Source organism: Sceloporus undulatus, chromosome 10 (assembly GCF_019175285.1).
Source record: "Sceloporus undulatus isolate JIND9_A2432 ecotype Alabama chromosome 10, SceUnd_v1.1, whole genome shotgun sequence".
NCBI lineage: Eukaryota > Metazoa > Chordata > Lepidosauria > Squamata > Phrynosomatidae > Sceloporus > Sceloporus undulatus.
Window position 1 is genome coordinate 9172697 of NC_056531.1, and position 24582 is coordinate 9197278.

General features: G+C 42.6%; 1 protein-coding gene across 1 annotated transcript in view; it reads left to right on the forward strand.

Moving 5' to 3' along the window:
- The first annotated feature begins 715 nt into the window (after positions 1-715).
- The window catches only part of CHFR (checkpoint with forkhead and ring finger domains), a 47575-nt gene continuing 23708 nt past the window's right edge, over positions 716-24582 (forward strand). Inside the window, 10 exon segments of the mRNA XM_042441612.1 lie at positions 716-843; positions 1743-1893; positions 5501-5600; positions 15837-15946; positions 17425-17484; positions 17658-17876; positions 18432-18632; positions 19323-19479; positions 20664-20818; positions 21683-21845. Of these exon segments, the coding sequence (XP_042297546.1) occupies positions 1755-1893; positions 5501-5600; positions 15837-15946; positions 17425-17484; positions 17658-17876; positions 18432-18632; positions 19323-19479; positions 20664-20818; positions 21683-21845 (1304 nt within the window). The 5' untranslated portion in view covers positions 716-843; positions 1743-1754.

Genomic DNA, 24582 nt, shown 5'->3' on the forward strand with positions numbered 1-24582 from the left:
ATATATATATTACATACACACATACTATATATATAGAGAGAGAGAGTTAAAATTTGTATATATATAATGTGAAGTCAAAGGCTTTTACAGCTTTGTGGCCATGTTCTGGAAGAATGTATATATTTTTATATATAAACTTTAAACACAAATTGAATGTAATACTTCATATGCTTACTATATTGAATATAAATTTATATAAATATAAATGTACTATTTATATTTTAAATAATAAAGCATTCTCTCTCTCTCTCTCTATATATATATATATATATATATATATAATTCTCCCTCCATTCCTCAAGGGGCTACGTTCCCTCCTTCTACTCCACTGAGCTGGCGAGGCCGAGCTTCCTAAACGGGGCTCCTCTGGCTGCTGGGTTGAGCGCAGCCTCTGCTGCCAGCTCTTCCTCGCGCCAGCGTTGACGTCACTCTGCGGCGGCCATTTTGAAAGGGCGAGCTCAAACCCCGCCCCCACCATCCAGCCGCTCTGGGCTTCCAACGGGCTGCTCCTCGGAGGGACTCCAGTCTAGGAATCCAGTCACGCTGCTCCGCTTCCGCCTTCCCTCAGTGGGCGGGCTTCCTCTCGCGCTCGCTCTCTCTCTCTCCCCCTCCCTTTCCTCCCCTCCCAACCGTCGCCAATGACGTCTCCTCTCGGGCCACCAATGGCTGGGCCGGAAAGCGCTTCTAGCTCCGCCCAGGGCCTGATCAGCTGAGGGTTGGCAATGTCTGTTGACAGGAGCGGCAGAAGAAGTCGAGCTTCGGCGTAAGAGGCTGGTGGAGGAGGAAGGGCGCAGAGGCAGGGGCGGAAGTCGAGCTCTTTTCGGCCCCTGAGGCCAAGCGGAGGCAAGGGACCAAGGAGGGGGGCCGAAGGCTTGGCGCCAGACAGAGGCGCCTCGACCTCGGGCAGCTTCCCCTTTAGTTGACTTCATCCTTAGGCCGCCTCTCTCTCCCAAAGGGACCCCAGACCCTTCAAAGCCATTTTGTAAGACCAGCGCCGCCTCAGAGGCCTTCGGGGGGCAGGGAGGGAGGCGTCCCGTCTGCCTCCCTTTCCTCTCCCCCCCCAAAAATCAAACCTCCAGCCGCCTCTTCGTCTTCTTTCCATTTATTTTATTTTTTAATTTAATTTTAATTTAATTTAATTTATTTAAATTTCTTATTTATTTTAATTTTACTTAATTTGATTGAATTGTTTTAATTTACTTTGTTTTATTTACTCTGTTTTTATTTTAATTATTGATTGGTTTGTTTTATTCTTATTTTATTTTCATTTACTTTATTTTGTTTCCTCTCTTTTTATTTCTTTGCATCTGATTTTCTTCTCTTTTTCTTCCTTGCCCGAGGGCCCTGGGAAAGAGGCAGGGCCAAAGCCTCCATCAAAACCCCCAAAGACCAAGAAGGGGGCTCCCTGGGGCTCTGTTTTTGCTGAGCCAAGGCCTTGGGTTGAGAGGACATACCAAAAGGAGGCGAAGGCAGGCTTTGTCTTGGCCTTGTCTGTCAAAGGGGTTTTACCCAGTGGAAAGCCCCTACCATCCTATGCTCCACTTCTGTTTCATGTTTATATCGACACTCCTTTTCCTCAAGGAAAAACATGATCATAATAAATCATAAAAGGGTTCACCTTAAACTGGTGGAACAATTCCTGCGAATGGGACGGAAGAAGCCCAAGGCTAGGGCTAAAAGGGAGCGTGCCCCTTGCTTTGTGCCACCTGACTTTTCTCTTTTTCTTTCTCCCTTCCCTCCAGATGTAAATCCAGATGGAGCACTCCAAAAGCGGAGGCCAAGTCCAGCAGCCAAAGGAGCCCCAGCCTTGGGGGAAGCTGGTCCGGTTGGGGGCCGAAGAAGCCGAGCGGCATATCTTGCTGAAGAAAGAATGGACCATTGGCAGGAGAAAAGGTATGGCTCCGGGTACACCTGGAGCGCAAGGTGGCGCAGGGGTGCGCAAAAGGGTGTCTGGACTCTTGTTTGTGCGGGGTTTGTCTTGTCTTCGATTTAAAAAATCTAGACATATTTGTGTGTGTTGGTATTCTAGAAGGCAGGTCACAGGAATTGCTGAGGAGTTTGGTGGCTTTTCTTTTTGTGGCCAAGTCTTAACAAATAGACTTTTCTAAACTGGGCTTAGAAATACTTCCTGGCTTGTACACATATAGGAGTTTATCGCGCAAAGGCGATTGGCAGTTTGTCCCATGAATATCCTGGGGAAATGGCACAATTACGTGAAATGATTTCACACAACATTGCACAAACCCCACCATTGAAGTGGTCCCAAAGAAGCATTAACACACATATATTTAGTGTTGGCATTTTGGCAAAAGTACATTTTTGATATCACTTTATTTGCGCAATTGCATGTGATAATCATCCACGCCATTACTCACCATTTTTTGCTGTATTTGCAAGATGCTTTAAATGCACTTCAATGATTCTTTAATGCTGAAATTAATCCTAGTGTGATAAACTAGTAACTGGTGGGGTGTGTGTGTGTATGTATTAAAGGTACTTCAGTAATAGTCTAGTAAGTTGAGTTAAAAGACTGTTTACAGCTTCTTTGTGTGGTGGTTTTCTAAGGCATCCATATTTCAGAACATGTTTTCAGATGTCATTAAAAAAATACACTACTAAAGTTGTTCTTGGGTTCATGTTGACTGAATGCTCCCAGCTTATAGAAGACTATAAAAGTGTATACCTGCTTTTCCATGCCCCTCGTTCTTTGTAAGCTGTTTTAATGTATGCTGTTACAGAAAAGTTGATGAATGAATACAAGAATAGAAATAAACCAAACTGAGAGTTAAACCAAAGATTTCATGTTTTAACCTGTGTGTTGCTTTGATGGATTTATTTTCTTGGACTAGGTGTTCTGATTCTAAAGATGCAGATTTACCTAGAACTTCAAATTTAGTACCGAGTGCCTGTAATGTGTGTTCACTTTTAAACCCGCCTCATCACCCATTAATGAGGGCGAATATAGAATGTCGCCTGCTCCTTCATGTATGTGCTTGGAATAAATCATCACAACTCTAGGGGACTTTAGTAGTCTAGGCCCGTTACAAACGGGCGTAAAGTACGTCCTCAGGACGTACTAGGGTTAGGAAAGGGTGTCCATTCTGGACACCTCTAACCCTAGTATGTCCTCACGACGTACAAAATGGTGGTGCCCCTTCTACACGGGCGCCACCATTTTGACGTCGCGGATGCCTAGCGTCCGCATGTCGTGCAGCACTAATGACACTGCGAGTGTGCCATTGGCGCCTTGCGGCATCATTAGTATGCTGGAAGAAGAAGCGCCATTTTGGGGCTTCTTTTTTTGCGCCGCCGAGGAGTCGCACGGTTTGGCCGCTGGGGCTCCTCGGCGCCGCAAATGACGGTGCCGGCAGACCACCGTTTTCAGGTGGTCTGTAATGCGCCTTAGAAAGACAGTATATAGGACTGAAAGGTTTTGGTTTTTTTTTTACCTTTTTCAGTCAGTAGCAGCACTTTTTGGAACAAAAAAATGTTATTAGCTGCACTATAATATTACAGAAGATATGAAAACTGTCTACATCTGAAAATGTGAAATAGTTTTGAAAAAGGATTACACAGATTTATGGGAGACAGGTCTATCAATGACTCTTTCTAAGGAGGGACTTCATAAACTGAAGGACCATATAATAGAGCCCAATAAAACGGAATGGTCTTTTCCTTCACACCCTGTTTGTCAGCATCTGAGGTTGTCAGGTGCAACTGATTGTCTACCTACTTGTCTCCACAGTTCACCTAACAGCATCTGATTGGCTATTATTACAAGTGAAATGCTTGTCTAGATGGATATTTTGTCTGAGTGAGCAAGATTATTTATAGGCTCTTACGTTGTCGTGACCAAGCAGGTGAAATCTATCTTGAGTTGGATCTCTGTGTGAAAAGTGACATCTTTAGAAATGTCTTTGATCTGAATCCCTTGTGAATTACACCTTTCTTTAATGCTTGATGCTCTTTGTCTGCATTTGCACATCATGCTATATGATGATTTAGAAATAAACATGCACCCAGGAAAGTGATGCCTTGGCAGCTTCTCTTCCTGTACAGCTATGAGGAAGATTTTGGCAGCATTTTATTTTGCATTCCCTCAAGCTCATTTTGTTCTGTCACCTGGAAGAATAATTGTGGTTTATCCCTTCTGTTTCAAAAGATCTCAGCTTGAATCCATGACTTGTGGAGCTGACTTGTTTCAGTTAAGCTACAAACCTCTGTCTCAGGGACACAATAGGCCAAGTTTCAGGGAAAGTAAATACTGTTGACCATCTTCCCATCTGTGTGGGAGAAGACGGGAAAGCTCACAGTGGCTCCTTCTTAGGATCAGAGGACTACAGAATCTTGCTCATGTCCAACCTTGGTGTACAGTAGGGATGGGAAAGTATTACCTTACTCCAATCCTGGGAAGGTATTATCTTACTCCACTTCAAATGTTTTTAAAATCTCCTTTCAAAATACTGAAACCTCCCACTAAAGCCATGGTTTGGGGGGGGGGAACTTTGCCAAGGTTTTTCCCTCTCTTTGTCTGGTCTGTTTTAGTTCTGAGGAGGCCTTTTTCCTGAACAGTGATGAACAGAAGTAACCCAGTTTTTTGGGGGGGAGCCCACTTTTCCTATAACAGTTGTAGGGGTGCAGAAATCTGGTAAAATCGCTTTGCACAACCCTGGGGGGAAGGCTTTTTAGTTGCATTACGAATGGATGGCTCAGGCTTATACAGCCTGTGGGCCATAGTTTACCCATCCTGAATTAGAACCATGTGTGGTTTACAACCAATAATATTAATAATAAACCCAAAAGTTTGTTAGCCATGAATAGTAATTAAATTCATGTTCGTATCTTTTCATAAAACCATTAAGAAGTTACAACCATGGTGAGCTTTTGGTTTCCAGCAGGCTGGGTGACACAACATTTAGGAACTGAAGAAAGAAATTTAAGTTCAAAAATCTCTCTAAATCTTGTAGCCAATTAGCTGTCGTCTCTGTAGCCTTTAGTCGGTATTCAAGCTTCGTACCACTTGCCTCCCCTGAGTTTGAGGAATTCATCTTGTATGTATTTTGTTGTCACACCTTGAGGCAGTTCAGCTCGGGATCTGTTACAGTGCATCCCCTAACAGAACATTGGGAGGTGGGCAGCAGGAGTCATGCTCAGCTCAGAAGGGGCTTTGGGGACACCACACCCACAAGTGACAAGGGAAGCCACACAATGGCATCTGCCCATGTAATATCATCCTGGATATTGGCTTGTAGACCAACAGGCAAAATAGCTGATGCCTGGATCCAGTCCCATGACAACTGCAACCTAATTGTGCAGATTGTAACCAATAAAAGTTGTAGCCTCATTTGCTCCACTGATCTGTCCTAGTGTGCTTTTTAGTGGGCAGCAGAGCAAGGATTGCCTCTTAGATTCACAAGCTCAGAAAATCAACAGTCTCTGTCAACCTTCATAAATGTGAAAATACCTATAAATGTAATAACATTTACATTTTGTTTCAAAGGTTGTGACCTGTCCTTTCCTGGCAACAAACTAGTGTCCGGAGATCACTGTAAAATAATAGTGGATGAAGATTCTGGTCAAGTGTCACTGGAGGATACCAGGTTAGCATTGCTTGAATCCTTCCCTGTTTAGTTCCATGGAAGAGAATGTTTCCTTAAGTTTTCTGAGGAAGCTTTTTAGTCAGTCCTCTTTTGACTTCAAGATTATTGCTTTCTGCATCTTTTTACTCTCTTGGGCTGTACATGCATTGCACACTTAAAACCAGATTTATTGTCACTTTCTAGAATCATGGAAATTATATCTTTAATGATATTAACAATTCCATTAACAGATCCTTAAAATGGTTGCCTGAGGTGCAATTCTCAAGAATTTGTGGGGGCAGGGAGGGATGTCAGTTATATTGGCTCATACTATAAGATGTTTGGAAACTTTGAGATCAATATTACACTCCCTCATTTTACCCATTTTACCATTCCTTTCTGTTTCCACCGGAGGGTTTTATGTGTCCACTGTCCTCATTGGGATAGGTGGTCCATGGTTTTAAAACAGAATGCTTTTTATTCTGAATTCTTTATGAACTTCAGCTCCCAGCATTCCTCATCATGTGCAGGCTAGGGCTGCTGGGACTTGGAGTCTAGCATGATCTTGGAGGGATGAGTCACATGATTCCCAACCATGTTTTAGATTCTGTTCCCCTCCTCCTTGTGATCAGTGAGCAGAGGGCAAACACTCAATATTTGTTGAAGGTTTTTTGTCTAACAAATATGCAGATTTGCTCAGCAATTGGAATTGTTCTTGTTTTAGAAGGAAGTGGAAGATAAAGGGTTGGGCAGGCTTCAGGCTTGTGGGGTTCACTAACCAAAGCCCAGGTAAAGGCAACAGGCAGTCATATGCTATAGACAGGAATATGCTTAACCTAGATGTTTGTAATCAGTACTCAATTCAAGCTCACAACAACTTCTGTCACCCCCAAATCCATCCCTTGTGTCCCCCCCCCCCCCCAACGTGTTATTTTTCAGAAACCTAATGTGGGGTTTGGGGAGCTTTTTTGTTCATTATTTTTGTTATTTGAGAGCTTCAGTTAAGCAGCTGGGACTATTCTTGAACTTACGTTAATCACCCAGGAATCTATCAGTAGATACCAAACCTAACTTTTGCCAACCCATTTTAGAAGGCAAATGTGACTATTAATTGGGAACTTTAATTTACCAAAACAATACAAGCTTTGTGACTTACTTCAGAGTAAAAGATTGCTTTTATCGGCAGCCAAAAATGGCTTGCGAAATGAATATCTTCCTCATTTGGTACCATTTTTAAAATCAGCACTCACAAATGAGTAGAATCTTTCTCTCTTTATTCTCAAAGATGTGTACACTTCAAAGCTCAGTGGCAAATCTAGTTTGCATCTTGTTATATAATAAAAAATTGTTCCCATTGCTATTCTCCTGCCCTGCCATATGTCCCTATTATTAGAATTTTTCTGTTAAGAAACTCTGGGCTTCTTGGGGTAGGATTAGTCCAGCTATTTGAGATGAAAACTCAGAATAGTCAGAAAAAGAGCAGAAGTGTGAATGGTGATGAACAAAAGGATTAGGAGACAAGTATTTGTAGCTGCACTGTTGAAAACGTTAGCAGCTCATTAAGCAGCTTATCCTTACCCAGAGGTAATTGTTACTTGCTACTTGGGGTGGTGGGGATTATGTTGTTTTTCATGAGGAATGTGAACCCGACACCCACCTCCAGTAGTTGCGAATCATAGTGGCAGCCTAGAATGTGTGTTGACATTTTATGTGCATAGATGGTCTGCTTGTATCATTCATTTTTTCTCTGCACCGCCTTGCATTGATGCACAGATCCATGAAAAGGTAGATTTTTCAAACAGATGCGGCGAAGGCTATCATATAAAGTGCCAACTAGCTTCGTTGTTTTTCTTTTCTTTTTTTTGATACAAATGTACCTATTAATTCCTTTTTTATATAAAAATCTTTATTTTAAAGAGAAGAAACATTAAACAAACAAAACAAAATGAACAAATGCAAAAACTTACATCCCGATATCTATACTAATTCAATCCCCCCTGCCCCCATTATTTTTATAAAACATCAAAAAAATACAACATACATGTTAAAATTTGACCTCCTCCTTCTCTTTTAACTGCTTTTTAAATTAATTCAATAATTTCTCCTCTCTAATCTTGGTACACTCTTCATTTTTTCATTGTTCATTAACTAAAACTTTAGACATTGTTTTCCTAATCATCTATCTATCTATCTATCTATCTATCTATCTATCTATTATATTTCAAAACCTACACTACTGATATCTCCTCTTTTCCGATTAATGTGTCCTATAATGGATCCCATGTTTTCTTAAATGTTTCCACTGAGTTACTTCTGCTTGTATCACTATTCATTTTTCCTCTGCACTGCCTTGCATTGATTCAACAATCCATTGCAAGGGGGAAAGGTAGATTTTTTTCAAACACATACGGAGAAGGCTGTCCTGTAAAGTGCCAATTAGTTACATTGTTTTAAACAGTCATACATTGTGCATTAGATTTGTCCATTTGCACCCTGATTCACAGTTGTGAAGAAAAAGCATATGGACATCTTAAAGACTAACTTGGTTTTATTGAGCATAACCTCTTCTACCTAATAAAACGTGTTCAGTGCTGAAGATATTGCTAGACTCGTGGTTGTTTTTGCATCAACAGACGAACACAGCTGCTCCATGGAAATATGATATAATTTTAATGTAACTTGTTACCCTGCTTATGATCTGAGTTGAAAATCTACTCTGCTTATGATCTGAGTTCAAATCTACCACACCTAATTGCTGAAAACAACACTGGAAATAGAAATAATAAATAATAATAACTGAACGCCAAAGATGGTCCACACCATAGTACTCCCCATTTCTCTGTATGGGTATGAAAGCTGGACAGTAAAGAAAGTGGATAGAAGAAAATCAACTAATTTGAAATGTCGAGGAGAGTTCTACAGATGCCATGGACTACTAAAAAGATAAATGAATGGGTCCTATAACAAATCGAGCCTGAATTCTCCCTAAAAACCAAGGTGACGCAACTGAACCCGTCATATTTTGACCATATTATGAGAAGAAAGGACTCACTGGAAGAGTCAATAATGCTTGATAAAGTTGAGGGCAATGGGAATAGAGAAAAACTGCAGCCACAGCCATGAATCTGCAGGGTAGTTGAGGTTAGGGTGACTTAGAAGTGTCTCATTTATAGGGTAGCCATGGGTCAAAGTCAACTTGAACAAAGCTAACAACAACAAAACCAATTCGAACACATTATTACCTGAGCCAGCATAGTGGTTTGAGTGCTGGACTGCAGTTCTGGAGACCAGGGTTCGAATCATGGCTCAGCCATAGAAGCCTACTGGGTGACCTTGGGCAAGCCAACTTTCTCAGCCTGAGAGGATGGCAGTGGCAAACCCTTTCTGAAAAAATACGGCAAGAAAACCCCATGATAGGTTCACCTTAGGGTTGCCGTAAGTTGGAAACTATTTTAAGGCACACAACAACAAATACATCATTGTGAATGTACACACCTTGCTGAGATGTATTTATTGCTAAGCTAATGCCATTTTCATGCTATTTGGGAACAGTTCTTCCTCTCTTTTCAATCCTATCACTTTTATTTTAGTTGAGCAGGTTGATATCAGTCTGCTCTTTTGTGAGAGTGTGCAGAATTCACCCACCAGATGGCAGCAGTGACATTTTATGTCTTAGGGATTCGTCATTGCCTAATCCAGTACTTCTCAATTATTTTCTGTCATGCCCCCCCTAGGAAGAAGAAAACATTTCGCGCCCCCCGCACGACTGTAAATAGTATCATTTGTCTATAAAATTGTTATAAGTACACCTCTGCATAACATACCTTTACAGAGCCTCGCGCCCACCCCCCTGGGGGCCCGCCCCACTATTTGAGAACTACTGCCTACATTTAGCTATATATTGTGTACAGGGTTTCAAAGATGTTTTCGAGGCTCAGTTTGATTTCTTCCTCTAAAATGTTATGCTTTTAATGTTTATTCTCTTGCTAATTGAATTAAATTTAACTTTTGTATGATTGTACTTTTTTCCTTGTTGTAGTAGTGCCACGAGTCGACCTCGATCATGGCACCCTGTGATGAGACATTCCCAACCTGATCTCCACTACTCTGTAGGTCTTGCGTTTCCTGCCTGTGCCTTCCCTTGTAGTCCAGCCCAGAGCGAGAGACGGAGAGGAGCTGCTTGGCAGCCTTTTGAGACCGTCTGTGCTTGAGCGTTGCTTTGCTGAAGGCGGAGCTTCTGTGCGTCACTTGTGAGTCACAATGGGCGGCAGCTAGCAGACTCGCTTTATATACCAACTCCAGAGCTTCCAGAGCAGTCCGGCCAGAGAGAGAGAAGGAGAGAGCTTGCTTGCACCATGATCCCGTGTTGCTTGAGCCGTGTGCTCTTTTTGCTGAAGGGAGGATTTCTGAGTCAATTGTGGTTCACAAGGGGGCGAGCCTAGCAGACTTCGCTTCTACCAACTTCCAACCTTGCAGAGCAGTCGGCCCAGAGAGAGGAGAAGGAGAGGGCTGCTTGGCAGCCATTTGATTGACCGTGTGCTGAACCGTTGCTCGTTGCTGCAGGGAGGTAGCTTCTGAGTCAATCTGGATTCACAAGGGTGGAGCTAGCAACTAGTTTATACCAACTTCCAGAGCCGCGGCCTAATGGGCGAATTGTCATTTTCTTTACTCAAAACTCTACTCAGTGGCATCGGTTAGATCAGATATTGAAACGAACTTTTCCCTTTTAAGTGTAGATAACCAGAGTACTTTCTTTTAAAAGTATTCCAGTAGATGACTGTATATCTACTTAAAGAATTTTGCCGTCTGGACCACGATGGATTCTTTTGCAGTCACCTGCCACTCTTGTGGGATTGTTTCTCTTCTTGCCTACAGAAGTGGACCAATTCACATGACCAATTGCGTGGTTAGCTCTTGGAGTGAGAAAGCAGCAGGGAGTCCAGATAGCTACACTTCCGCTATTAGGGACAAGGATTTCTGGACCACAATAGAACTACCATCTTGGATGAGTACCATGCAGAGGAAGCTGCTCGGGTGAAGAGGTCCACTGCCAAACCAGGAGGCAGACACTGGAGGAATGTCACAACGAGAAGTAAGCCAAGACGCACTTGTTCGGGGAGCTTGCAGCTCAGAATCGCTTCCAAAGCTCTTTCCCTTATCAAGGAGGATGAAGAAGACAGCCTGGAAGACTCAGGGACAGAGCAGGGAGCCTGCCGGTCCCACCCCGAGAAACAGTCCTGCTAAGCCTCGGAGGATGCGTGTGGTCGTCGTGGCGGACCTCTTGCTCGGGGTACAGAACAGTGTTTTGTAGCCTGCCCAGATGTCTGAGAGGTGTGTTGTCTTTCCAGTTGAAAGATCTTGATGTGACAGAGAGGCCTGACACAACTGGTCAGCTATGACCAATACCCCTCCTTTTGCCCGTCGGGAACTATGATACTGCCGACCCGTCCTTCAGACACATAAAAAGGGATTACGATGCGTTGGTAGAAGCTGACGGAATGGTGTACAGGTTGTCATCTCGTTCTTCTGCAGTTGAGGGCATGGTCCCGGCGGGAGCGGAAATACGCCCAGATGTTGAACAACTGGCTTCGAGCTGGTGCCGCCCGAAAGGATTTTGGATTCTTCGATTCATGGGGCGGTTCATGAGGTAGGACTTCTTGCAACAACGGGTTGCATCTCACGCCAGTTGGAAGAATGTCTTTGCCAACAGTCCAGATGATCAGGGAGCTTCCTGCGTTCGAGGGTAAGGACATATACAGGTAGCGAAAGGGATGCGAAAATAGTCCAACTGACATAGCGGACCAGGCACACAGTGCAGGACCCAACTTGGGAGCAAAAAACCCTTCACAGGCCGCAAGTTAAAAGGAACCCTGGTCTGCGATGTCTACACAATGCACAGAGATGGGAATAAACAAGATGAACTCGAATCCTAGTACAACAAACGCAATTTGATCTAATAGGCACATGAAACCTGGTGGATGAGTCTCGTGATTGGAATGTGGAACTAGAGGGGTATACCTTATTAAAGAAATAGGCCAACCCGGAAAGGAGGAGGAATCACATCTGTCCGATATTTACACCAGTGACAGACCAAGACATCATACTGGCAGCCCGGTGGAGCGCATTGTGGATAAACATTTTCAAGGGGAGGAAACAACAGGCTGTTACGGTTGGGATCTTCTACGACCCCAATCAGCCTGAGAAATTGATATTATCTTTAAACAGATGACCAACCAGTCAAAAAGACGAGACTGTGTAGTGATGGGCCGACTTCAACTATCTGATCTTTGTGAAGTCAAACTCGCAAAATCCTCACGGTCTAGCACATTCCTCCACTGCCTGCAAATTATGTCCACGTGGAAAGCAACAAGGGTGCCGCTATTTGATCTGCTCCTAACCAACACGGATCCCTCGACTTGGTTAATGGTCAAGTGGGGATCCTTAGGTGGAAGTGACCCTTCTCCCTGAATTTGAAATACAGTGGAAAGGAGACGCCAGGCCTAGTCAGACACGCATTCCTAGATTTAGGAGAGCAGCATTCAGTACACTTAGAGAGTACTGAGTGATTCCATGGTCAGAAATACTAACGATAAAGGAGTTCAGCCGGATGGATTCTCACCAAGGGAGCCTACTGAGCACCAATTCAAACAGTTCCATGTGAGAAAGAAAAATGGAGGTGTCTTCAAAGAACCCGTGCTGGCGCCTCGGACCTTTCACCGAGCTACGTTTGCAAACGAACATGTATAACGCAATGGAAAAAGGGGGAAATCACAAAAAAGGAATTCAACAGAACTCGCAGGCATGTTGTGGGTAAGTCAGAAGCTTAAGCGCAGAATGAACTCCGGCTTGCGGGGTTAAGCCAATCAACGGCTTTTTTGGATATGTCCGCGCAAAGGAAGCAAAGTAAATGGTCGGGCCTCGCGTCGAGGATGGTCCAAAATGTTAACCGGGACAGAGACAAGCAGAATACTCAACACCTTCTTGCCTAGTTTCTCAGAAAGCAACGGGTGCTCAACCTGCGGATCATTGAGCAGAGGACGAATAGGGGAATTTTCAGCACAGCATATAAGCTGAGAGATAGAGAGGACCACCTTGTTTAATCTAAATGCATTTAGTCTCCGTGACCCAGATGCCCTCCATCCCCGGTCTTCAAAAAGCACTGGCCAAAACTTCGGAGCCCTGGCAATCATATTTGCAAACTCCTGGAAAACAGGAGATGATCCCCGCCGATGGCAAGGCAAACCTCTGTCCATCTTCAAACAGGGGAACAAACGAGGATCCCAACAATTATCGTCCAGTTAGTCGACATCATACCAGGAAAGATTTGGAGCCGAACATTATTACAGAGATCTGTGAAATCTAGAATGCATGCCATACTCACAAAAATCAACATGGGTTTCAGAGCAAACAAGTATGCCAGACAAATCTCCTTCTTTCTTTGATACAATACCATGGTAGATGAAGGGAATGTTGATATCGTATATTGATTCAGTACGGCCTTTTGACAGGTTTCCCATACATTCTTGCAACAAACTAATGGAATGGGGTTAGACAGGCACTGTTACATGGATTTTGTCCTTGGTTGTACTGGCCGACCCCAATGGAGCTAACAATGGCTCTTTTCATTCTGGAGAGACTGTGACCAGTGGGTCCCACAGGGCTCTGTCCTTGGCCCAGGCTATTCACATCTTCTTCATGACCTGGATTGACAGAATTGGGAGCCTACTTATCAAATTGCAGATGACACCAATTAGGCGGCATAGCTATTACCCAGAGGACGGATCAAGCTTCCACAATGACCTGAATAGACTAGAACGCTGGGCCAAAGCTAAAAATGCATTCACCCGGAGAAATGTACAGTATTGACTTAGGGCGAAAAATAAATGCCCAGATCTAGGATGGTCGACCCCCTGGCTGACAGAACTACGTGTGACGGATTCTAGGGTCCAATTAGACCCCAGTTGACACATGATCGGAACAGTATGACGCGGCAGCTAAAAAGGCCAATGTATTTTAGGCTGCATCAAAGCAAGTATAGTGTTAGCTCAAGAAAGTATAGTGCCCCCTGTTCTGCTTTGGTCGCCCCCTCCCACTACCATCTTGTGTCCAGTTCTGGGCGCCACATTTCAAAGGACATCGGAAATGGAGCGTGTCCAAGGAGGGCGACAACCATGGTGACGGTCTGGAACCATGCCTATGCGGAACGACTTAGGAGTGGGCTGTTTAGCTGAAAAAGAAGGTTACGAGTGTATGACGCCCTGTTTACAATATTTGAAGGATGTCATTTAAGAGGGAGCAGCTGTTTTCTTGCTCCAAGAACAGGACCCGAACAATGTATGCAAGCTACCAGAAAAGAGCTTCCACCTCAACATTAGAGGAACTTCCTGACAGTAAAGGGCGTGTTCGACAGTGGAATGCACTTCCTCGGAAGGTGATAGAGTCTCCTTCTTTGGAGGTCTTTAAACAGAGGCTGGATGGCCATCTGTCAGGGATGCTTTGATTTGGATTTCCTGCATGGCAGGGGGTTGGACTGGATGGCCCTAGTGGTCTCTTCCAACTCTATGATTCTATGATTCTATGAGTCTTTCCATGTGGCATGCAGTTTTCTCTCTTTCTACTGCCTTCTACCTTTCCTACCATTATTGACTTCTCTAATGAGTTGTGTCTTCTCATGATGTGGCCAAAGTACAACCTCAATTTAGCCATCTCATCTTCCAGGGAGAGTTCAGGCTTGATCAGGTCTAGTACCCACTTGTTTGTCTTTTTGGCTATCCATGGTATTCTCAGCACTCTTCTCCAGCACCACATCTCAAATGAGTTGATTTTCGTTTTATCCACTTTCTTCACTGTCCAGCTCTCACATCTGTACATGGTGATGGGGAATACAATGGATTGGACCAGTCTAACTTTAGTGCTCAGTTGTATATCTTTACACTTTAAGATCTTGTCTACTCATCCCATTTCTAATCGTCTTCTGATTTCTTGACTGCAGTTTTCTTTCTGGTCAATCTGTGGTCATTATTTTTGTTTTCTTTATGTTCAGCCATAATCCTGCCTTTGCACTTTCTTCCTTGACCTTCCTTAATAATTGTCCAAAGTCTGTGATGTTTCCCACTAGTAATATGGTGTCATTCACATATCTTAGATTGTTGATGCTCCTTCCTCCTATCTTTACTCCTCCTCCTCCTTGTGAATCTAAACTTGCTCTTCGTATGATATTTTCTGCATACAAGTTGAACACATAGGGTAATAATATGCAACCTTATCTGATCCTGTTGCCAGTTGAGAACCATTCTGTTTCTCCATATTCTTTTCTAACCATTTCCTCTTGTCCCAAGTACAGATTTTTCATCAGGACCAGCAACTGTAGTGGCACTCCCATGTCTTTAAGAAAGTCCCATAGCTTTTCATGACCTGTGCAGCCAAAGGCTTTGCTATAGTCCATAAAGCACATGCTGATTTTCTTTTGGAATTATTTGGTGCATTCCATTAACAATGGTTGGCAATATGGTCCCTAGTGCCTCTGCATTTACTGAATCCCACTTGTACCTCTGGGATTTCTCTCTCCATTATGATTCAAGTCTATGTTGCAGAATTTTAAGCAGAATTTTGCTTGTGTGGAAAATTAATGCTATGGTCCTATAATTGCTGCAGTCTTTTGTGTCTCCTTTTTTGTGGATGAGGATGAATATTGAAAGTTTCCAGTCTGTTGGCCACAGGTTTTTTTTATACTTGTTGGTATATTTTAGTTAACACTGGAGTTGATACTATATGTGCTGATTGTATCATCTGTTCCTGGTGATTTATTCTTCCTAATTTCTCTTGCTGTCTCTATTTCAACATTTATGAGTTGCCCTGAGTTCCAGACTGGTAAAAAAGTGGGATAGAAATACATATAATAACAGTAGTAGTAGTGAGAAATGGCAATTCTAGCAGGAAAGGTTGTGCTGGGTTAATATCCCAAAATTGGGACATTTTCCCAAATGCAGTTATGAACTCTATGAAGCTATGCAACTTGCCTAATTAATTTAGATTATTTATTACCCATTTTATTACTTTATATTTAATTATAAAACTAAGAGTAAAGTGGGATATAATACCAATAAAGATTGTACAATAATATCATACATTGATAAATGATAACGTGATTTTTAAAAAACTAGTAATATTGAAAAAATAGTCTCCAAACTGCTACAACGCAGATTCAATCAGTGCCTTGTCTTGTTAACCATAATTATGTCTTACTTCTTCTTGCAGCTCTAATGGAACTCTTATTAATAAACAGAAGGTGGTGAAGAAACAGATTTGTCCTTTGCAGACTGGAGATGTGATCTATGTTGTTTACAGGAAAAATGAACCAGAAAACAGTAAGTGTTGTGAAGTCGAAGGCTTTCATGGCCGGCATCCATAAGTAAGGGTTGTTTTTATTCAACTCTTACCACAGGCAGGGAAAGTGGGGAGTTGGAGCAGCTTCCCACAGCCTGGTATGCTGTGTGACACACCAGTGAGAAGGCTGTCTTAGGGTGTATCTTAGGTGATCAGAAGAACAGTCTTTTGTGAAATGTAAACAAAGTGGGATACATCTGCTTGTACTAACCCTTTTCAAAGACTCACATTATCAGACAGGTGCAGGGCCATATAGACAAAATAATGATTGTTGTCTGAGTATTCTTTATTGATTTAATTTTAGTCCCATACTATCTGCAAGGAGTGCTCTCTCCTTTTTTATTCCCTGTCAGCCAGGCTAGGCTAAGAGAGTGAGTGATCCAAGGTCATCAACCATGACTTCCCAAGGATTTTAGTCCGGATCTCTCTGATTCTGGAGCAGTGCTGTAACTATTATACTTTTAGTCGTCTTCACCACTACCAACTGACATAAGTGAAGCACACAGCTGTTAGAATGATGCTGGCTAGAAGGAGCAAGGAAATGGGCTGGCATTCTGGATGCTCTCTAAACTGATGATACATTAGACATTGAAGAATCTGTCAGATGGGGATGTATGACAAATTTGCATGTTGAAATTGTGTAAATGGATTCACTCGACCCACTCCCCTTGGATCAAATGTGGAAATAAGTGCCATTTGAAGTTGAAAATCCATACATTTGCATGGCTGGCAATTGGATCCATGAAAGAAAAAATGTATTTAACAACATATCCCCATATGAAAAATATACAAAATATGTTTTAGTTCAGGGGTAGGAAATTTCTGAAGGTCCCAGGGCCACCTATGACATTCTTCAGGATTTGATTGCCATCTGATCTCATCTAATACTAGGGAAAGGATGTGTTCTCTAAAGTGGCAAATCAGACCCCACCCCCTGAATTATTTAAGGAATTTGTCTTCTAAATTTAGTTCCCTTCCTCAGGCTGTTTGTGGCTAAAAGACCTGAACAGGTCTCTTTTTTAGCAAAACGAAAAAGCTTGAGGTAAGATCAGAATGGCATGTAGAAGGCAAATGCCCCCTGAGGCTTAGTTTACCATTTAGGGAACCCAAGAGGAGGGTTCCAAATGGTGTAAAGAGATCAAAAGAGGTCTGTGGGAGTCAGGAGCTGCATGTAGTGAATAAGCAGCATTTTGCCCAGCCGCAGTTTTAGTCAGTGTAGCATGTATTTATCAATGCAACCATTTGAAAAGGGCACATAGAAATATGTACAGATTTTTTCCATTAACAAAAAGCCCTAAAGTGAACTAATGAAGACCAGATTTGGAGATGCATTAGAAAGTCCACAGAAATAGACTTGCAGTGTGGGGGAGAAGTTAGTATCTCTCCTGGGAACTTTACAAGAGAAAGCCCATCTTGCCTTTTGTGAACCATGGGCTTAAATCACTTTATCTTCTTTCAGATGTTGCATATCTTTATGAATCCTTAAACCCCAAACAGGACCGAGCTAATGAGCCAGTAGGTAAGTAAAGTAATTAATTCAAGACTGGCAGGGGGTGGGGAGAGTGAGCCATTAGGATTACTTTCATCATCTCTCAGACTGCCTTTGTCTGTGCAGAGAATCCTGGCTTCTCTAAAACCTGAGTTTTTCGTCTAACGGTACAGAAACATTCTTTTCACTTATTCCCTCCATAGAACCCAATGTTGAAAGTATGTGCCATGTGACCAAAGTTACCTCAAGTACTGGAGAAAGTGATGACAGGACCTCAGTGGCATCACTGGGACCAGCTTGTCAGACTAACTATGATGAACCACAGCCATCCACTTCTACATCAGACCTCTTTAATGCTGCTTCTACCTCTCTCACTGAATCCATAGCCACTGAACTGGATAATCCATCAACATCTTGTAAAGGTGTGGACTTCTTAGGCACTTGTCTAATCTTTTGTCAGCCGCGGTATTACTGAAACAGGCAAGCCCTAGATGTTTTATGGCTTGAGGCTGGGCAGCAAGTGTTGTCCTTGTTCCATATCCCACATCAAGTTGAATAGTCAACTTGGTGATCACTGGGTGCTTTTTGCAGTTGATGCCATATATATGTACAGAGAGAGAGAGAGAGTGCCTGTCTGCCTGACGACAAAGTTCAGTAATAATAAATTATTAAACAATGTCCCCCCCCCCCCGATATCTAAAATCTGCTGCCTGAGGCAGCTGCCTCACTGCTCAATCGCAGGGCTTGGTCCTGTACTGAAACTACTTATTCAAGCATGCGGGTTAATAAGATAGTAAGTCTTTGTTAGAGGAGGGGTGAGCAGATAATTTTTTTCAGGTGCCCTTCATCTCTCATGAAATATGTACATTATAATTACTCGTGCTGTTGATTTTTTTAAAAAGCTATATCTACTGCTTGGTTGCATTGGGCATTGCAGAGCTTTCTCACTTATGCACCATGCTTTTCGCTTTTTGCAGGGATGCAATCTCTCACCTTAGTTGCTGTATCTACTTTGCCTACCTTCATACCATCTGGTACTGAACCATCACTTGAACATAAACAGCCAAAACGTTCTGGCACTTCTTCAGGGAACAAAGAGAAAATGCTGTTGGCTGTCACCGAGCTTAAAAGCAAGGATGAAAGGGCCTTTGAGCCTGCCAGGAAGAAAATAAAAGGAGGTTGGTTAGCAATAACTTTTTAAGAGATCAGCAGCCAAAGACTTGACTGATTTTCTTCCCCCAGCATGCCGTCCTTACGATTGCACATAGGAGTTGGCACAATCCTGTCCCCTCAATCTGAACATTCCATTAGAGGGTGGGCATTTAGAAGCCCTTTTGTGAGCGTTAAGCTTCCTGGAACATAGGAAGATGCCTTATACTTAACCACATGTTTCATCTATCTAAATTCATATTATCATATCTGACTAGTAATGACTCTCTAGGGTTTCAGGCAGGATTGTTTCCTAGCCTCGCTTAGAGTTTCCTGTTAGTCCCTGATACTCTCCACCAAATTAAGTTCAGAGCCTCATTATGAGAGGCATCTAACTAAAACAAACAAACAAACTAACTAACTGAAATTCACTAATTTTCAAGTTTTTTATACTTACTGTAATAAATATGTTTTGGGAATGCTATAGAGCTTCTTAAGCTTCACATATCTTAGGATCTGAACATGACTTAATCCAGTCTTGCTTGGTTTCCATTTGATGCCCCTTCTGAAGGAGAGAAAGACACTGTCCCTTCCACACATGCATAACTCCATGACTGCAGTATGGGGAGGGAAGCATCATGCATTTTGTTGGTTGAGCAAAAATGTATTGTGTCTTTGTGTTACTTTCTTTTGCTATGCTGACTGAAACTTCCTTGCAGATGGTGATACCAACTCATATCTTCAGGTGACTCCTCCAAATGAATGTGTAATTAAAATGGCACCTGAAGACACCAAGTCAGCAAATGTGAAGCCAGACAAAATGGAAGAAACACTCACCTGCATCATTTGCCAAGAACTGCTTCATGACTGTGTCAGGTATGAGTGGTTGGAGGCCAAACCAGGTGTGATGGCAACACACCAATGCTACTTGATCCTTTACTGGATTCCTATAGTATGTGAGAGAGTGGTTGATATGTGGCACAGGATTCAATTCACAGTAGGGGCAAGTGGAAAGACAATTCTGAACTTCTCAATTGTTTTCACTCCACCATTTTTTCTCCCAGTGGAGCTCCAAGCAAAAGTAACATTTACCACGATTTAAAGATGCGAAGCATGCACATCCATATATGGAATTCGTACAATCCAGAGAGGATTTAATTTTGCCGCTACCAAGGACCTTGTTCTCTGAGTATGTTACTCTTGAACTGAGAGCCTGTAGCCCAAAAACTTGTAGGTTAATTCATCCAGGTATGTGGAACTCGCTTGTGTGTGTGCACACACAGAGACAGCAGTCTCTCTTTGGGGACACCTGGACCTCTGAGTTTCTGGGATATAGTGTTATAGTGACAGTAGAAGCCACAATGAGTTGCACTGGGGTCTGGACTCCAAACCTAGTATTTTGTGTGCCCTAGTCACTCCCTTTCCTGATCACTTTTCTCTTTCAAGCAAAGAATTTATCACCTCTCATCTCCATGTGCCTTTGGTGTCGAAATTAAATGAGACCCTACCTGCTACCTTCTTGATACACGAATGGGGCAGCAAACATGGTCTCGCTCCAGTTGTTCTGTCTATTCAGGCAGCTTGCATGTATGACCAGTTATGTAGCAATGTTAGTAACTAGATTAAAAAGCCCAATAAAGTTGTTGCTCTTCTTAAGAGAGTTGGAGTGTGTCCGTGTTCCTTGTTTGCATTTTCATAAGTGGACAAAAACACATAGATTGATCCTAGTCATCCTAGCTTGGAGTGTCAGATATGTCAGTGTAGGAATGGATTTTCACAATTCCGATCCTGCACTAGATTTTCCCCATTCCTTCTGTATCCATGTGTTCCGCTTAATTAATAAATTCCTAGTTTAATTGAGCCACAGTTTGGTGTACCAAATCAATAAACCATGGTTTGAGCGAGCACTCCACACTACTATTTCAAAGCATAGGGCTTGTTTCTGTCTCAGCACGTTATAGTGTGCAAGATCAGAAATGTCATAATTGGTTGTTGACAAATCTCTACATTTTTGGTCCCAGTTTCAAGGATATTTTAATCTTTTAATCCTTTTTCTCTAGCTTGCAGCCTTGCATGCACACTTTTTGTGCTGCTTGTTACTCAGGATGGATGGAACGCTCCTCTCTCTGTCCAACTTGCCGTTGTCCAGTGGAACGTATCTGTAAAAACCACATTTTGAACAACTTGGTGGAAGCTTATCTCACCCAACACCCAGGCAAGTGAGAAATGTTTATCTTCTATAGTATCATTTCTATACATGGTCACATGAGAGCATCGTATACATGGTACAGAGAATGAGAGCATCGTGTTTTCTCCCAGTATCTGGCGGAAACAGCTTGGAACCTGCACTGTGGTATTCCGTGGCAAAGAAAAGATTAATAGTAGGGTACCCTACTGTCTCTATTGTAATTGTATATTTATATCCATTATAAAGGTAGGGATTGCTACAGGAAGCTTACAGCCTCCTTGTTGCAACAACTCTACAGGTTTTGGGGCAGCTATGGGCCTATAGGACTTGGATCCAGGCTATCTAAAGGGCCATATCTTCCTGTATGAACCTAACAAGGCTCTAAGATCTTCAAGGGGGCCCTTTCGATCCCATGACCTTCCCAGGCATGCTTGATGAGAACAAGGGAGAAGGGATTCTCAGTGGCTGCTCCCTCCCTAAGATGTCTAGGATGGCTCCTTCCTTGCTGCCTTTCCACCAACCAGGAAAAACATATCTCTTCCAACAGTCTTTTAGAAATTGGCTGCAATGGGCTTTTAATAGTATGCTGTTTTACTGATTTCTGTCGTCTGTCTTTTAATGGATGTATTTTAGTCTGTATTAGTTTTACATTTTGTAAATCAGCTTGAGTCCCAGTATTGGAGGCGGGGGGAAGCATGATATAAAATCAAAATAACAACAATAATAACAATAACAGCAACATGACAGTCTAGAAGGTTCTGTGCTGATTCTTTTAAAGTCCTGCAGTTGTATGACTCAAACGTGATGGTTTTTAGAATGGTTTAGAACAGTTGGTATGGAGCCCAGCAAAACATCCTTACCAAAATAGTAGTCAGTGACTTCTGGTTTTAGATAAGTGCCGTAACGAAGAAGATATAAAAAGTATGGATGCTCGGAACAAGATCACTCAAGATATGCTTCAGCCAAAGGTGCGAAGGTCCTTTTCAGATGAAGAAGGAAGTTCTGAAGATCTACTGGAACTCTCAGATGTAGATAGTGAATCCTCTGATATTAGGTGAGTGCAGTGATGACAATGTGCTTAATTTAGTAGAAGATGCAGGCTTGTAACTTGGTTGGGACCTCTGGATCCATGAGCTTTATTAAGAAATCTGTAATTTTCTGAACGGGCATAGCCTTACTCAAAAAACTATCATTGTGGTCAGTAGGGGAGTGTTAGATTGGGAGCAATCCAAGGTTCTCTTGCAGAACCATGAAGTTGCTGGTAGTTTTTCTGACACATTGAATTATTTTGTGTTCCAGCAGAAGATAACCAGATATACTTGCCTCATTATAGTTCTTGCACTGAAACATATATTGATTTAGAATATTTCTATCCCACCTTTTCTTCTATATGAATATTTTTCAAAGATGGCTGGCAAGAAGAGAAAGTTAGTGCACTTGAGGAAAGTCCTGATGAATTTGACCAAAGATCAGTCTAGTTCAGGGCTGTAGCCATCCAAAGGTTGTGGATTAAAACCCTCATCTTACTGAAACATTGGCCTGCTACCTGGGGTTGATAGGAGATGGAGTTCAGCAACATCTGGAGAGTCACAAGGTTCACACCCTGATCTATGCCAGCATTGTAGATCCTCAAGTGATAAAACAGATAGCTTATGGCAAATATTAGCAAAGTATCAAACTCTCCAGCTGTCTTTGCAGCTTCTAGGCTCCCTATGCCACCCATTTCTGGGCAAAAATAGTTGAATTCATCGCCTGAAAGTACCCCTGCACTGTATAACAATTTTAAAAACTGTTTCAAAACCAGAAGTGGACGTCTGTCTCCTTCCATTGTTTGGTTTGTTTGTTGGCAGTCCATCCCCATGCCAAGTGTCCTGGGGTGAAAAAGCAATCTCTGGATCTCTGCAGTCACATTTCTGGTCTATCTGCAAACAGGATATTAAAACAACAATCTTCTCTCATTGTTCTTTCCCATCAGCTGGTATTCCATATTGATAGACTGCTTAACAGTTGTTATTCAGAGGTATATATAATCATAGAATTGGAAGGGGCCACATGGGCCATGGGATCCAACCCCCAGTTCAATGCAGGATCTCCAGCTAAAGCATCTCCACCACTTGAAGACATTCAGTGAAGGACACGCCACCACCTCTCTAGGAAAATGGTTCTGGTGTTGAACTGCTCTCACTATCAAGAGGTTCCTTCTAATGTTCAGTTGAAATCTACCCTCCTGTAACTTGAAACCATTAGACCTAGTTCTATCCTCTGGGGCAGCGGAGCACAAGCCAGCACCTTCATCTTTGAACCTAAAAGTTCCTCATAAAGGTGATGAGCCACCAGTTCGTCTATTTCCTCCTTGAAGCCATCTGCCAGTGGCAGTCACATTTTGTGGCAGCAAATTACACAAAGTAATTACAGTCTGAGTGTATTGTATGACATGGCAAAGCACAGATTTGCAGGATCCCTGTCTTATCATGAATGAACAGCATACTGGTCTGCTTGATTGCTTCCACTTGCACTGGAAGTGGCTAAATGAATCACTGAGCTCACCCCACAGTTGGTTTATTGTGTCATCTGGCAGCAGACAGCTTCCCTTTTCTGGTTTGTTCCCCCTGAACTAACAGCAGCAAAAGAAGCCAAGAGCAATCCCTGGATTCTTTCTCTGGTTGTAATGCAGAAAGAACAAACCAGAGAAGCTGCCTGCTGCCAAGCACAAATAAAGCAATCATAGAATGAAGCACTATTGTTTGTTCAGCCCAGCTGATCCTGCAGAAAGGGAGCAATTAAGAAGCAGTAATGGACTGGATGAGGAAAAACAGACTAAGGTTTTTTGTGCGTTTTTCGGACTAAAATTCAATCCAGATAAGACGGAGGTACTCGCTGCAGGGACCCCTAATCCAGATCTGGAGATACGTTCACACTTCCCCTAAAGGACTGTGTTCGCAGCCTGGGAATACTCCTGGACTCGTCGCTCTAGTTATCAGTCCAGATAGATGCGACGGCCAGGAGTGCCTGTTATCAGCTTCAACTGATATGCCAGCTGCAACTCTACCTGGAGCCAGGGGACATGGAGACAGTGGTACATGTGCTGGTAAACTCTCGACTTGATTTCTGCAGTGGCGCTCTGCATGGGACTACCCTTGTGCCAGGTTTGGAAACTTTAATTGATTCAAAACATGGCAGCCAGACTGGTTGCCAGTAAATCTAGAGGCAACCACATAACACCAATCTTACAATCTCTACATTGGCTGCTAATCAGTTTCCAGGCACAGTACAAGATGTTGGTAATAACCTTTAAAGCCCTTCATATGTTTGGGTGTAGTCTTCCTGTGGGAGCACCTTCCTCCATACAATCCACCTTGCACACTCAGGTCCTCTGGGGAAAATCTACTGGAGCCTAAGAAAACCAGGCTGGCTGCAGTTACCCAGAGGACCTTCTTATCTGCCTTTCCAAAAGTTTGGAATGACCTGCTGGAGGAGATATGTCTTATTACGACTCTTGACGCCTTCAAGAAGGCTGTCCAGATGGATCTCTTCCAGCAGGCCTTCCCTGACTGACCATCTCACAACATTAGTATGGCTTGCCCGTGTCTGCCTCATGATGCCTCATTTTTAAATTGTGGTTTTTATAATTAATAATATTAATTTAATTGTATTTTATAATTATTGTTGTTTAGTTGAAATTGGAGTCTAAGGAGATTGTGTTGTTTTATCTTATGTACATTTTATATTGTTACTAATGTGTTTTGTGATTGTAACCCGCCTCAATCCTCTGGAAGAGGCAGGCTCTAAAC